Source organism: Meles meles, chromosome 1 (genome assembly GCF_922984935.1).
Source record: "Meles meles chromosome 1, mMelMel3.1 paternal haplotype, whole genome shotgun sequence".
In the NCBI taxonomy this organism is placed as follows: Eukaryota; Metazoa; Chordata; class Mammalia; order Carnivora; family Mustelidae; genus Meles; species Meles meles.
In genome coordinates, this window is record NC_060066.1 from 101978255 (window position 1) to 101992366 (window position 14112).

The 14112-nt window shown below is 36.9% G+C and overlaps 1 protein-coding gene across 1 annotated transcript in view; it reads right to left on the reverse strand.

Annotated features, from left to right (window-relative positions):
• The window catches only part of SNTG1 (syntrophin gamma 1), a 1017962-nt gene that overhangs the window by 412052 nt on the left and 591798 nt on the right, over nt 1-14112 (reverse strand). Inside the window, exon 6 of the mRNA XM_045990984.1 lies at nt 8649-8783. Within this exon, the coding sequence (XP_045846940.1) occupies nt 8649-8783 (135 nt within the window). The remainder of the gene's footprint in view (nt 1-8648; nt 8784-14112) is intronic.

The window sequence follows — 14112 nt, forward strand, 5'->3', positions numbered from 1 at the left end:
CATATCTGGGCTCTCTACTCTGTTCCACTGGTCTATGTGTCTGTTTTTGTGCCAGAATCATGATTACAGCTTTGTAGTAAAGCTTGTAATCAGGAAAGTGGCCCACAGCTTTGCTTTTCTTTTTCAACATTTCCTTAATGATTCTGGATCTTTTCTGATTCCATACAAATTTTAGGATCGTTTGCTCTCTTTGAAAAATGCTGGTGGAATCTTGATCAGGATGGAATTGAAAATATAGATTTCTCTGGGCAGTATAGACATTTTAACAATGTTTATTCTTCTGATCCATGAGCATGAGATGCTTTTCCATCTTTCTGTGTCTTCTTTAATTTCTTTCATGAGTGTTCTATAGTTCCTCGAGTATAGATCCTTTACCTCTTTGGTTAGATGTATTCCTAGGTATCTTATGGTTCCTACTGCTATAGTAAATGGAATCAATTATCTATTTTCCCTTTCTATTTTTTAATTGTTAGTGTATAAGAAAGCAACTGATTGCTGTGCACTGATTTTGTATCCTGCCACATTACTGAATTCTGTATGAGTTCCAATAGTTTGAGGGTGGAGTCTTTTGGATTTTCCAAATAAACTGTCATACCATCTGTGAAGAGAGAGAGTCTGACACTTCTTTGCCAATTTGAATACCTTTTATTAACTTTTATTTCTTTTTGTTGTCTGATTGCTGTCGCTAGGACTTCTAGTACTATGTTGAACAACAGTGGCAAGAGTGGACACCTTTGCTGTGTTCCTGGTCTCAATGGGAAGGCTGTCAGCTTTTCCCCATTGGAAATGATATTCACTGTGGGTTTTTCATATAGATTTTATGAAGTTGAGAAATGTTCCCTCTATCACTATACTGAAGCATTTTAATCAGGAACAGACACTGTATCTTGTCAAATGCTTTTTCTGCACCAATTGAGAGAATCCTGAAGTTCTTGTCTGTTTTATTGATTTGTTCTATCACATTGATTTATTTGAGAATGTTGAATCAACCCTGCATCCCATGGATAAATGCCATTTGGTCATGGTGGATAACCTTTTTAATGTACTGTAGATTCTATTAGCTAGGATCTTGTTGAGAATCTTGGCATCCATATTCATCAGGGATATTGGTCTGAAATTCTCCTTTTTGGTGGGGTCTTTGCCTGGTTATCAGGGTAATGCTGGCTTTATAGCAAGAGTCTGGAAGTCTTCTTTCTGTTTCTATTTTTTGAAACAGCTTCAGGAAAAGAGGTATTATTTCTGCTTTGAATGTTTGGTCGAGTTCCCCAGGGAATCCATCAGGTCCTGGGCTCGTTTTTTGGGAGATTTATGATCACTACTTCAATCTCGTTACTAGATATTGGTCTATTCAGGTTGTCAATTTCTTCCTGATTTAGTCTTGGAAGTTTATAAGTTTCCAGGAATGCATCCATTTCTTCTAGGTTGCTTAACTTATTGGCATATAAGTGTTAATAATTTCTGATGATTGTTTCTATTTCCTTGGTGTTAGTCATGTCTCTCCCCTTTCATTCATAATTTTATTAATTTGGGTCCTCTGTCTTTTCTTTTGGATTTTTTTGGCCAGTGGTTTATTGATCTTATTAATTCTTTCAAAGAACCAGCTTCTAGTTTCATTGATGTGTTCTACTGTATCTCTAGTTTCTAACTCATTGATCTCTGCTCTATTCTTAATTATTTCCCGTTTTGTGCATGAGGTAGGCTTAATTTGTTGTTGATTTTCTAGTTCTTTATGGTGTAAAGAGAGCTGGTACACTCAGGATTTTTCCATTTTTTTGAGTGAGGTTTGGATGGCTATGTCCCTTAGGACCATCTTTGATGTATCCCATAGGTTTTGGACTGATGAGTCTTTATTCTCCTTGGTTTCCATGAATTGTTTAAGTTCTTTGATTTCGTGGTTGATCCAATCATTCCTGAGCAGGATGGTCTTTAGCTTTCACGTGTTTGAGTTCCTTCCTGAATTTTTCTTGTGATTGAGTTCCAGTTTCAAAGCATTTTAGTCTGAGAATATACAGGGAATAATCTCATTCTTTGGTATTGGTTCAGCCCTGATTTGTGACCCAGTATATGAGCTAATCTGGAGAAAGTTCCATGTGTGCTTGAGAAGAATGAGTATTCTGTTGTTTTACGGTGGAATGTTCTGTGAATATCTATGAGGTCCTTCTAGTCCAATGTGTCATTCAAAGCCTTTGTTTCTTTGTTGATTTTCTGCTTAGAAGATCTATTACTGAGAGTGGCATGTTAAGACCCCCTACTATTAATGTATTCATATCAATATGACTATTTATTTTGATTAACTGTTGGTTTATGTAGTTGGCTGCTCCCATATTGGGGGCAGAAATATTTACCATTGTTAGATCTTCTTGGTGGATAGACCTTTTAAGAATGATGTAGTGTCCTTCTGTATCTCTTACTATAGTCTTTAGCTTAAAATCTAATTTATCTAATATGAGAATTGTTACCTCAGCTTTCTTTCAAGGTCCATTGGCATGAAAGATGCTTCTCCATCCCTTCACTTTCAGTCTGGATATATCTTTAGGTTCTAAATGGGTTTGTTATAGACATCATATGGATGGGTCCTGTCATTTCATCCAATCTGCAACTGTGTGCCGTTTTATGGGAACATTTAGGCCATTCACATTGAGTGATTATTGAAAGGTAAGATTTTACTGAAATCATGTCGCCCTTGAAATCCTTTTTCTATAGATAGTCTCTGTAAATTTCTGTTCTTATGTTCACTCTTGGGTTCTTTCTTCTTTTATAGGAACCCCCTCCCCTTAATCATTCTTGTAGTACCAGTTTGGTGTTCACATACTCTTTTAAACCTTGCTGGTCTTGGGAACTCTTTATCTCTCCATCTATTTTGAATGTCAGCCTTCCTGGAAAAAGTATTCTTAGTTGCATGTTCTTCTCATTTAGTGCCCTGAATATATCCTGCTAGCCCATTCTGGCTTGCCAGGTTTCTGTGGACAGGTCTGAAGTTACTCTGATGGTTCTTCCTCTGTACATAAGTCATCTCTTGCCCCTAGCTTCCCTTAAGACCTCCTGTCTGAAATTATGATTCATGAATTGCACAATTAAGTGTCTGGAAGTCTTTCTAGACTCATTCACCTTGAGGGCTGCCCTTTCTGCCTCTAGGACATGAACACTTGTTCCATTCCCGAGATTAAGGAGATTTTCATCCAGGGTTTGTTCAACTATATCTTCAAGTCTTCTCTCTTCCTCCTCCCCCTCAGGAATCCCAATAATTCTGATGTTGGAATGTTTCATGGTGTCATTTATTTCCCTAATTCTGTTTTCATGGTGTCTAAGCTGTTTGTTCCAGGCTTCCTTCAGATCCTTTTTCTCTATCAGTTTGTCCTTTAGATCACTAATTCTATCTTCTGCCTTGATTACCCTAGCTATTAGAGTATTTAGATCACATTGCATCTCATTGATAGCTTTTTTCGTACTGCCAGATCAGCCCTCACTTCCATCTTTAGAGATTCTATGTTGTCACTAATGGTTTTCTCCAACCTAGCCATTGCCTGGATAATTGTTATCCTGAATTCCCTTTCCAACATACTGCTTATGCCCATATCCAATAGTTCTGTGGCAGAGGGCACGACCTCTGAGTTTTTCTGTTGTTGGGTGTTCCTCCTCCTAGCTATGTTGGTGAGAGTTGGTTGAGGGGATGTGTAGCTGAATATATCAACCACGAATCAGGCAAGGTTCACTGGGGACTTAATATATTGTTTTCCCCTGATGTTGGTATTTTATAGTTTTATTGAGACCCTGTGGTTGTTGTCATCTTGTTCTTTTGGCTTATCTTCTGGGAGAGGGGCCTGCCGTGTTGTTTTTCAGTCACTCTCACTTAGGCTGAGTCACCCTGCCCCATATAGATGGACTGGGCTCTGTGGAAACTGGTTTTTCCAGCTTTTGTTCTTTGGAGGTTTTTGTTCTTTGGTAGCTTTTTGTGGCTTTTTGGAGGATTAGTGCAAAGAAACTTTCCACACTCGGTCTTCTGCCTCAGAAAGAAGTCTCAGTCTGCTTCCCCTATTGATGGTCCAGAACACACAGTCTCCTCTTCTGCAAACTCTGATGAACCTGCAAACTCCCACAGGCATTGTGCATCCGCAGCCACCATCTCAGTGGTTGCCCGAGGCTCCCGCTTGTCTCTGCACCCCTATGGCACTAAAACCATGAGTAATATTGGTCCCAGGAGCCCGATTCCTGTGGCTGCCATTGACAGGACTGCTGTCTGGAGTCCAGGCCCACACCAGGCATGCTCATATTCACCAGCAGTGGCACAGGTCACAGAAGGCTGCAGGCCCAGGGATGTCTGATAGGAGCCTGTGCTCTCTCAGCTGTGGGCCAGAATATGCCCAGTCCAAGTGGTGGTGCAAGTAGTGGAAAGCCACAAGCTCAGGGACCACTGACTGGAACTACTACCGGGCCATCTCAGGCATGCGTGGGTGCTGGCTGTGAATGCCCTGGCACCATGGGCTTAGGGCCTTGCCCATGCTGCCTGATTCCACTGGTTGCCCCTTAAGACCCTTCGTTCTTTTTGAGTGCTTTTAACCAGACTCCAAGTAAATGCTGGTCCCCAAGCACAGCGTACTTTCATGTTGGGGTATTACTTTCCAATGGGTCACTTCTGGTGGCTCCCTCCCCCTTCTGTTTATTCTTCCATATCAGTCTGAGTGCTCCCAATCCACTTTACCCTACCATTGATATTCTTCTGCCCCTGTAGAGATCCAGAAGTGTATAACCTTACATCTCGGGCTGATTTCATGGGTGTTCAGAGTGTTCTGGTAGGTATTTAGCTCACTTTAGCACACCAGTTGAAAAAAGGTCTCCTACTTCTCTGCCATGTTGCCCTTCCTCCCTCCATAAGTTTCCTGGTTTCAACACTTACCACAAAGCTAGGGTAATCAAAACTGTATGGTATTGACATAAAAACAGACAGACAGACCAATGCTACAGATAAAGAACTTGGAAATAAAACCCTGCTTATATGGTCAAATGATTTCTGACAAGGGTACAAAGATGCAATGGCATCAGAAACACTGGATACCCACCAGCAAAAGAATGAAGCTGGACATAACACCATATGCAAAAATTAATTCAAAATGAATCAGTGTACATGATGTACATGAAGAATTGAAACTAAGAACTCTTAGAAGAAAATAGAGGGGAAAATCTTCATGACATTGGATGTGGCAATGATTTCTTAGGTATAACACAAGTATAGTCAACAAAAGAAAATTAGACAAACTGAACTTCATAAAAATTAAAATCTCTGTGCATCAAAGGAAACAACAGGGTAACAAGGCAACCCATAATTTGGGAGAAGATTATTTGCAAATCACATACCTGATATGAGATTAAATAAAACAAAACAAAAGAAAAGCCACAGAATTACCATTTCATCCAGCAATTCTATTTCTGGTAACATACAGAAAAGAATGAAAAACAATGACTCAGACATCTGTGCTCCCATGTTCATATTAGCCTTATGCCAAAGGGCCAAAATGAGAAAACAACCCAAATGTACACTATTGGATAGATAGGTAAGATAAACAAAATATGGTACACACATGCAGAAAGAATATTATTCAGTCTTATAAAGGAAGGAAATTCTGATACATGCTACAAGATGGGTGAACCTTGAAGAATTACACTAAATAAAATAAACCAGACACAAAAGGATGAATATTTTGTGAGTCCACTTCCAAGTTAATACATAGAAACAGAAAGTAGAATAGAGGTTGTCAAAGGCTGAGGGGATGGGACAGAGGGGAGTATTATTTAATGCATAGAGTTTTAGTACGGGGTGATGAAAATTCTGGATATGGAGAGCAGTGAGGGTTTCACAGCAATATGAATATGCTCAATGTCACTGAACTATACACTTAAATGTGTTTAAAATGTAAATTTTATGTTATGTATAGTTTACCACAATAAAAAAAAAAAAGGAATTGGCCATATAAGTGTGGGTCTGTTTCCTGGACTCTTTATAATGTTCCATTTGATTCATGTGCCTGTACTTGTGCCAATGTCACATTGTATTCATTTTGGCAATCTTATAGTAAGTTCTGAAATTAGGAAGTATAAATATTCCATCCTTGTTCTACTTATTAAGTATTGTTTGGCCTGTACTGAGTCTTTGTATTTCCATGTAAATCTTAGAATCAACTTGTCATGGTCTACAAAAACATTTTGGGGATTTTAATTGATATTAGGTACTTAGGAAGATTTGAAAACTTAACAATATTTTGTCTTTAATTAATGACCATGTTACATTTCTCCATTTACTTGTTTATTTTCATTTAATTTATCACAGTTCTATAGTTTTCAAGGTAAAAACTTTGTACATATTTTGTTAATTTTATTTCAGAGTGTTATTATTCCTTTGATGTATTGTGGATTTCACTTTTATTTTGTTTGTTACAAATTATGGAAGTACAATTAACTTTGGACATCATCCTTATTTCCAGCAACCTTGATGAATTTGTATGTTATTCTATTTTTTGTAGATTTCTTAAGGGTTTCTACATACACATCATGACATCTAAACTAGAGCTATTTACCTCTTCTTTTTTTTTTTTTAAGATTTTATTTATTTGAGAGGGAGAGAGAGAGAGAGCCTGAGAGGAGAGAGGACAGAAGGAAAAGCCTGATGCAGGACTCAATACCGGGACTCCAGGATCATGACCTGAGCCAAAGGCAGTTGCTTAACCAACTGAGCCACGCAGGCGCCACTTAACCTCTTCTTTTTTCAATTGTTATGCCATTTATATCCCTTTCCCAACTTACTGTATAACCAAAACAATACTGAGTAAAAATAAAGCAAGTGATGATCCTTGACTTGCTTACAACCTCAGAAACTATAATGTTAGTGAGAAGTATTCTTTAGGGTTTATTCAATTAAGGGAGTTCCATCCTATACAGACTTTGTTGAAAGTGTTTCTTATGAATGACTGTCAAATTTTGTCAATTTTTTTTTGCATTTGTTGACATTATCATAGGATATTTCTGTCAAGTTCTTCCCAGTGTTCTTCTCGCCTTAATTCTGTCAAGTTCTTCCCAGCGTTAATTCTGTCTTAATTCTGTCAAGTTCTTCCCAGCATTCTTTTGAAACAAGAGATTACATTTTTGTGTATTAACTATTTTTACTGCATAGCTAAAAATCAATAACATTATTTCAGTATTAATAGACTGAATTTTACAAATTACAACACCTTACTGATCTAGAATTTGTGTAATATATTCACTCCAGAGAGTTATATTAATCATATTGCTTCACTAAAGAGAGAAAGGTGGGGGAGAGGAGGAGGAGAAGGAGTTAAAGGAAAAGAAGGAAGGTAAAAAGGAAAAAGTGAAGGCAGGAAGGCAGGAAAGAAAGAAAGAAATAAATAAAGAAAGAAAGAAAGAAAGAAAGAAAGAAAGAAAGAAAGAAAAAGAAAGGAGATGAAGGAAAAGAGGAAAGAAAGAGGGTGGGAAGGAGAAATCAACCACTGACTGCTATTCTTTTATTAACTAAAAGGAAGAATGGGCACTCCATAAGAACAATTTAATCAGCTTTGACAGCCAGCTCCATGATTCAGGATGATTTAAATGGTCTGTGACAAAAGAGTTAACAGTCTGCAAAATGTCCGTTATCTTTAGTTAGCAAGGGCCTATGGATTTAGGACCTGGTGTGACTCCCATAGGATGTTGGTGAGAAGTGAGGTGGAAACTCATGTTCAGCATTATTCACCACCAACAAAATACTCCAAGGTAAGTCTTTTAATAAGCTACAAATTAAATCTTTGTGCTAAATAGCTATAGATATCTGGGGAATCCAGGAAGCAGACTGTTTGTTACTTGCTGTAATTTCTTCTGAGATCATATTTGGCAACACTGTTAAAATAATGTTTTTAATGTTATTACATAATAAATGATAAACTCTTAAAAGTTGTCCTCTTTAATGCTAAAGTTATTTTGTCCAATATAATCTAATTTCACCTAAAGATGTCTTCCACACCTGTACTTCAGTGCTCGTGAGCACATCAATGAGTTTTGACTGATAATTTATGGCTCTTTCTGAGGCTGGATTAGCAGCAGGGTAATATGCCAACCATTTGGGGCATTACACAGAACTTACTATGACACTTGGGCATAATTCTATCAAGGAGTCATTCATGCACAATCCCCTGGGGAAAAGCATTGATATTGAGTCCAGTGATTGTCACCTAAAGTCTCATGCTTTCCAAATGCAAATCACTGGGCTCCACGTTTGTAACACCTCCAAAAGTCCAATGTGATGCAAGGTAAGACTGGGGCAGGAAAAACTACTGTGCATTGTCCTCAGATAGTCTTTTGTATGAAAAGGTAGAATGCACTTTCTCAAGATCAGATTATACAAGTGTCACTGCAGCCACTTAACAACTGGGAGTCAATGAGATGCCCTAAAATGTGGGGATGAGCCCTGATAGGTGGCTGTGGATCTAGGTTTGGTACTTATACAAGGACACTGCTTTCTTAATAATGTCAACAAAAATTACATGCAAGAGGACTAACTATGCTCTGAAAGTAAAAGAATAATATATTATGAACTTTCTGTGAATAAACATTTTTATTAACAAAAAAAAAAAAAAAAAGAGTTCAACAGAAGGAAAGCTACTTACACCAGAATAGAAAGGCTCACCAGACACACATATCACATCCTGTTCCTGGATCATCAAAATATCTTTGGCTAGGTGCAGCCGGACTTTGAAAGGCTCCTGATTACCATCCTGCAGCAAACAAATCCCTGTCTTTGTCTTCAGGCAAGAAAAGAACAAAACAGAGGAAAAAAAATTACTTAGGTTATAGAAAATAATTTTATGGGCTATTCACAGCAAAACATGATGAATAGCATTTGAGAGCTAAGGAAAATGCACTCTGATAAATCTGGAACATAATATAGGAGCAGAGACAAGGTTAACCATTTCATGTGAAGTAGACCTCAGGTAATGGAGATTTGTTAGAAAATCCACTAAGATTAGGAGAATAAGGAGTATGTTTATATACTATATTTGAAAAATAATCAAAGTTTTATTTAATACATATTATCTAAACATAAAATTTTTGATAAGAGATTTATTGAGATATAATTCACATTCTATATAATTTAACACTTTAGGATCTATAAGACAATGGTTTTTCATACGAAGTTGTGTAAGCATTATTATAATCAATTTTAGAACATTTTCAAAACTCCAAAAGGAAACCTATTGCATGCATCACCCCACTGCCCTCCCCAGCCCTATGCAACCACTAATCTACATTCTGCCTCTATCATAGAATTTTGAATCTGAAACCATACCTACTTAACATCATTTCTATTCTCCACAATTTCATCATTCCTGGTTGCCAACACACACACACACACACACACACACACACACACACACACACACAGAGTACAGATGAGAAAATGAGGATAAAGGGGAGAAGTGAATTGCTTAAATTAATACAATTAATTAAAAACAGAGCCTGGCTTAGGACCCCAAATCTGTGATTCCTAAGACATTGTTTTGCTTCACATATTTTTTTGGGAATTATAAAAACAACCTGTGAAGACTGCTGAACTTGCATTAGATAGTCTTCCACCAGTTCCTCAGTAATCACTGAAGAAACCCACAATTCCCATCGTTCCTGAAGCATTTTAGTATATAATATTCACCCAGATAAATAGAAATATGCTGACAAGCCATGACACACTGTGGACTCTGAGAAAGAAACTGGGGGTTTTGGAGGGGAGGGGAGTGGGGGTTTGGGTGAACCTGGTGGTGGGTATTAAGGAGGGCATGTATTGCATGGACTACTGGGTGTGGTGCATAAACAATGAATTTTGTAACAATGAAAGGAAACAAAATTTAAAAAAAAAGAAAAGCAATATGCTCCCTAGCAAGAGCACTTAAGGTTCTCACTTGTCAGAAACATAAAAGGAAATTTTTTTGAGACAGAAAATAATCACTGGCTGTCATTATGCACCAAAAAGTCAATAGAAACAATTACCACTTTGGCAATTGTATTTTCATCTAATAATTATTAAGCCATTCTTAATTCAGATAAAAGCATAAGTTTATAGAAATATGTATTTATCCTTAGTATTAATGAGCATAAAATTCTAGGCAATAACACCAGGTTTTCTCTTGGAATATAAATTTACATATGAATTGCTAGGAGTGTGTTTCTTTAAAAGAATGTTTCATAATGTAAATGGGAACATACTTAGATATTGATGCTGATAAAGATAATTCCTTCTGTAAATAGCTTTATCCCATATGCTAATACATACCATCATACCCTTTATCACTATGGGCTTATATTAGTCTGTAATTATTTCGTAAGTGTTATGATATCTTTTAAGAAAAAAACAAGTCTTTTCCAAGAGCAAGGATAGTGTTCTTTCCTCCTTTATGAGACTGGAACACAGCAGGCACTCACTAAATTGTGTCGATTAATCTATTCTAGAGCATAACTCAAGTGGATACGTCTAGAGGACAAAAATATTTCAGCAAAAGCAAATTATATTTTCCTTAATATAGAACATAATTTTCTACATTTTTCACAGAGAAACGTCTTTCATGCTTACAATGTGATGTTGGCTGGGAGCCAACACCAGGACACTCTGAGGTAGCATGGGGAAGAGGAGGATATAAAATAATATCAAAGCCAAGTGAACATAATTGAGCGCATTTGCTGATGTTTTAATGTACAGTATAGTCAGGCCAATTTTCTCCCAGAAGTGTAATGGAATAGCTGGCAATGACAAATAATGCTCTGTCTCAATGTGAGGATGAAAAAGGGGTTTTCCCTGAGAGCCCATAAATACATTATTGTTACACATCAAAGAGATATCAAAGATCATCCAGGGAAAGTCTGAGCGACAAAAATATAGCTATGAGACTTCTCTTGTTACATCTGATGTGGTCAAAGCTCCATTCACTCAAATAATGTATAAAATGTCCCCTAATTATTAGGCAGTTGTCTGCAAAACAGAATATGTAGACTTTGAGCTCACATTTGGGTCCTGAAAAGACAGAATTAAAGAACAAACAATGAAGTAGCTTTTGTTAAAATGAACACACACACACACACACACACATAAATAGATGTTTGAAGAAAACAGAAAACAGCACTAGTGAAGCTTGAAACAAACAACTTAAATTCGTTTTTTAGGAATTATAGATTTTACATATATTTTATTATAAAAATTCAGCCATGTACATGAAAACATTTAAATCCCATACATACATCAATTTTGCAAATAATTTGCAAAAATTCAGACATGAATCAGACAATCGTCTCTGACCTCAGAGCATTCTTACTTATATAATATACATACATGCATAAGATACAATGTGATATCAGATGTGGGAGCAACATGAAGAGAAGAGTTAAATATTTTTGAGGAAGGGAGGTGTTAAAGGTTTTCTAGATAAAATATGTATGGTTGTCTTAAAAAATAAATTGAGGAAATAATTAGAGGAGGCAAAATTTACTTTATTCAAGAGGGAAAATGAATAAAATTATGAAAGTATGAGACTGGGTATCTGACATGCTTCAAGAAGAGAGAGTCATGAGAATGCATCCCAGTGCTAAGCATGCATAATCCAGCAGAGGCCAAGGGAGAAGAGGTGCCAGGTGAAGAAGAGGAAGGTCAAGGACCTTATGTGATATTCCAGGAGTTTAAAGGTATTAGAGATGCCTTGGAGACGTCTGAACAGTGATTTATGTTTTATAAATATATTTCTTCAAAAAGGAGATGGATAGGAATTGGGAAAGATACAACATACTTTTTGTTAACAGATATATAAGCCTTGAGCAGAAGATGTTGAAGGCTGGTAAATAACTGCCTTAGAATCAGAACTGGTACCATAGATTAAAAAATAGCTAAAAATCCATTTCTGGGAAATCTTCTGATTCAGAGTAGCATTGCTGGACTGATATCATCACTAGTGAAATGTGTCATATTTTTATTTGTTGTTTAATAACCACTTGCATAAAGTTTATTGTGTTTCCAGAAATATTATTTCATTTGTTCCTCCTAACAACCCAGTGCACCTGCTTTCATAGATAAGAAAGGAGCAGAGGAGCAGAGATGAATGGAAGTCAGAATCTGAACCCAGACTGCTGGCTCCTGATTCTGTGCTCTTAACCACCTGCTCTGGTTTCACTCATGCACAGATTATTTGAGGGATGCTTCTGCCAATCCTCGTATAAACAGTGATACGGCCATTGGTGTCTCTCACGAGGGGACAGCACTTCAGTCACCAAGAATCTCCTTTGGGAGTACAAACAGTTGTGAGAAGGTCATCATCTTGAACCAATTGTTTTTTCTGTATCAAACAATGACCACTGGGGGTAAATTGAGTGAGACCACTCTGAGCTGATGATTTTTCCATCAAAGGCAAGATACTGAGGATGCATAAAACACTGTCTCATATGGGGAGAGGCTTAATCTGCGTAGCCCCAACCCCCATAGATTGCTTAAGGCTAAAAATGGGAACCAAGACTGTGAGAGCGGCCACTAGAATAGCCTAACCTAAAAGAGTCTGGCTACAGTCATCACATCCATGCACCCACACTGCTGAACAATAAAACATCACCTAAATAAGTATTGGCTGCACGTTTTACTATAAACTTAGATCCTGTACCCGTCTGTTTCTTTATTAACATAAGAATCATTTGTCTTCAAACTTTGTGGACCTTGTACACATTGCACATGAGTAAAGAAATGTATGTGCTCTATGTAGACGTATACAATATATTATGCAAATTATGAAACATACATAAAACTTGAAATTTTAAAGGAATGGTTCATAAAAAATGATATAGATTCAAATGTTTTCCTGTTCCTGATGTATGATACTATATTGCATGGTGATTTTACAAAATCCACATTGTTTATTTAGAGGACTATTAAAAGGCCATGCATCTTAATTATTTAACAGGCAATACTTTTTAAAAATCTAGTCATCAACTAGCTTTCTGTAAATCAATGAAGTGTGTTTATGGATTCACATGAATTCACTCTGTTTTAAACAAACAGTCCTCACATTTAAACTTAACAAGAATTTAGGCTTAGTTTAAACCTTGGAACTTTAAAAACTAGGCTATGATTCCTTTCATACTTAAAAGTTAAGGTTTTTTTGGGCACCTATATGGCTCAGTCAATTAAGAGTCTTCCTTCAGCTCAGGTCATGATCCCAGAGTCCTGGGATTAGGGTCCCACCACAGGGTCTTTGCTCCACAGGGAGTCTGCTTCTCCCTCAGCCCCTCCTCGCATTTGTTCTCTCAATCTCTCTCTCTTTCTCTCTCTCAAATAAATAAAATCTTAAAAAGTTAAGGCCTCTTTAGGTTCTAGACTTTGAAAGAAGATGCGCTTTCATGAAACTTCTTTATTTTTTTAGAGATTTTACTTATTTATTTATTTAGAGTGTGTGAGCACTCTAAATAAGGGCAGAGAGAGGGAGAGAGAGAATCTCAACCAGACTCTGCATTGTGTACAGAGCCCAACATCATGACCTGAGCCAAAATCAAGAGTCAGACACTCAACCAACTGAGCCATCCAGGCACCACCACTTTCATGAAACTTTAAAATCTATGATCCTTTAATCTTGAAATATAAAACTTGTAATATCAGACATAAAAAACTACAAACTACAAGTATGCAGAGACCATATATGTCCTGCAAACATTTTACAGGTATCCTTGATATTTCCATATTTTGCTTGCCAAATATAGCTGAATTTGTTCTGTAAACTTATAGTTTTAAATGTTGTGTAATTTCTTATGCCCTACCATATTATAGCAATATTGCACTAAATGCCATTTGATGCCATCTGCCTCCAACCTTATTTTGTACTCCCTTCCAGGATTACTTCCAGTCATGACCTTCTCCTTGGCTAAATGCCAGCCATTTGTCAAGTCCTAGTACATGACTCACTTCACCCTGAGGCTTTGCAAGACCACTCCATTCAAAAAAGTGCTTCCTTTTCTGAACTCAGGGTTTTTATTGAATAAATATATTCATCTAACAATTAAGCAGAATTGTATTTAGGCATCACATGTAGAGACTTCAATAATATCACAGTATTT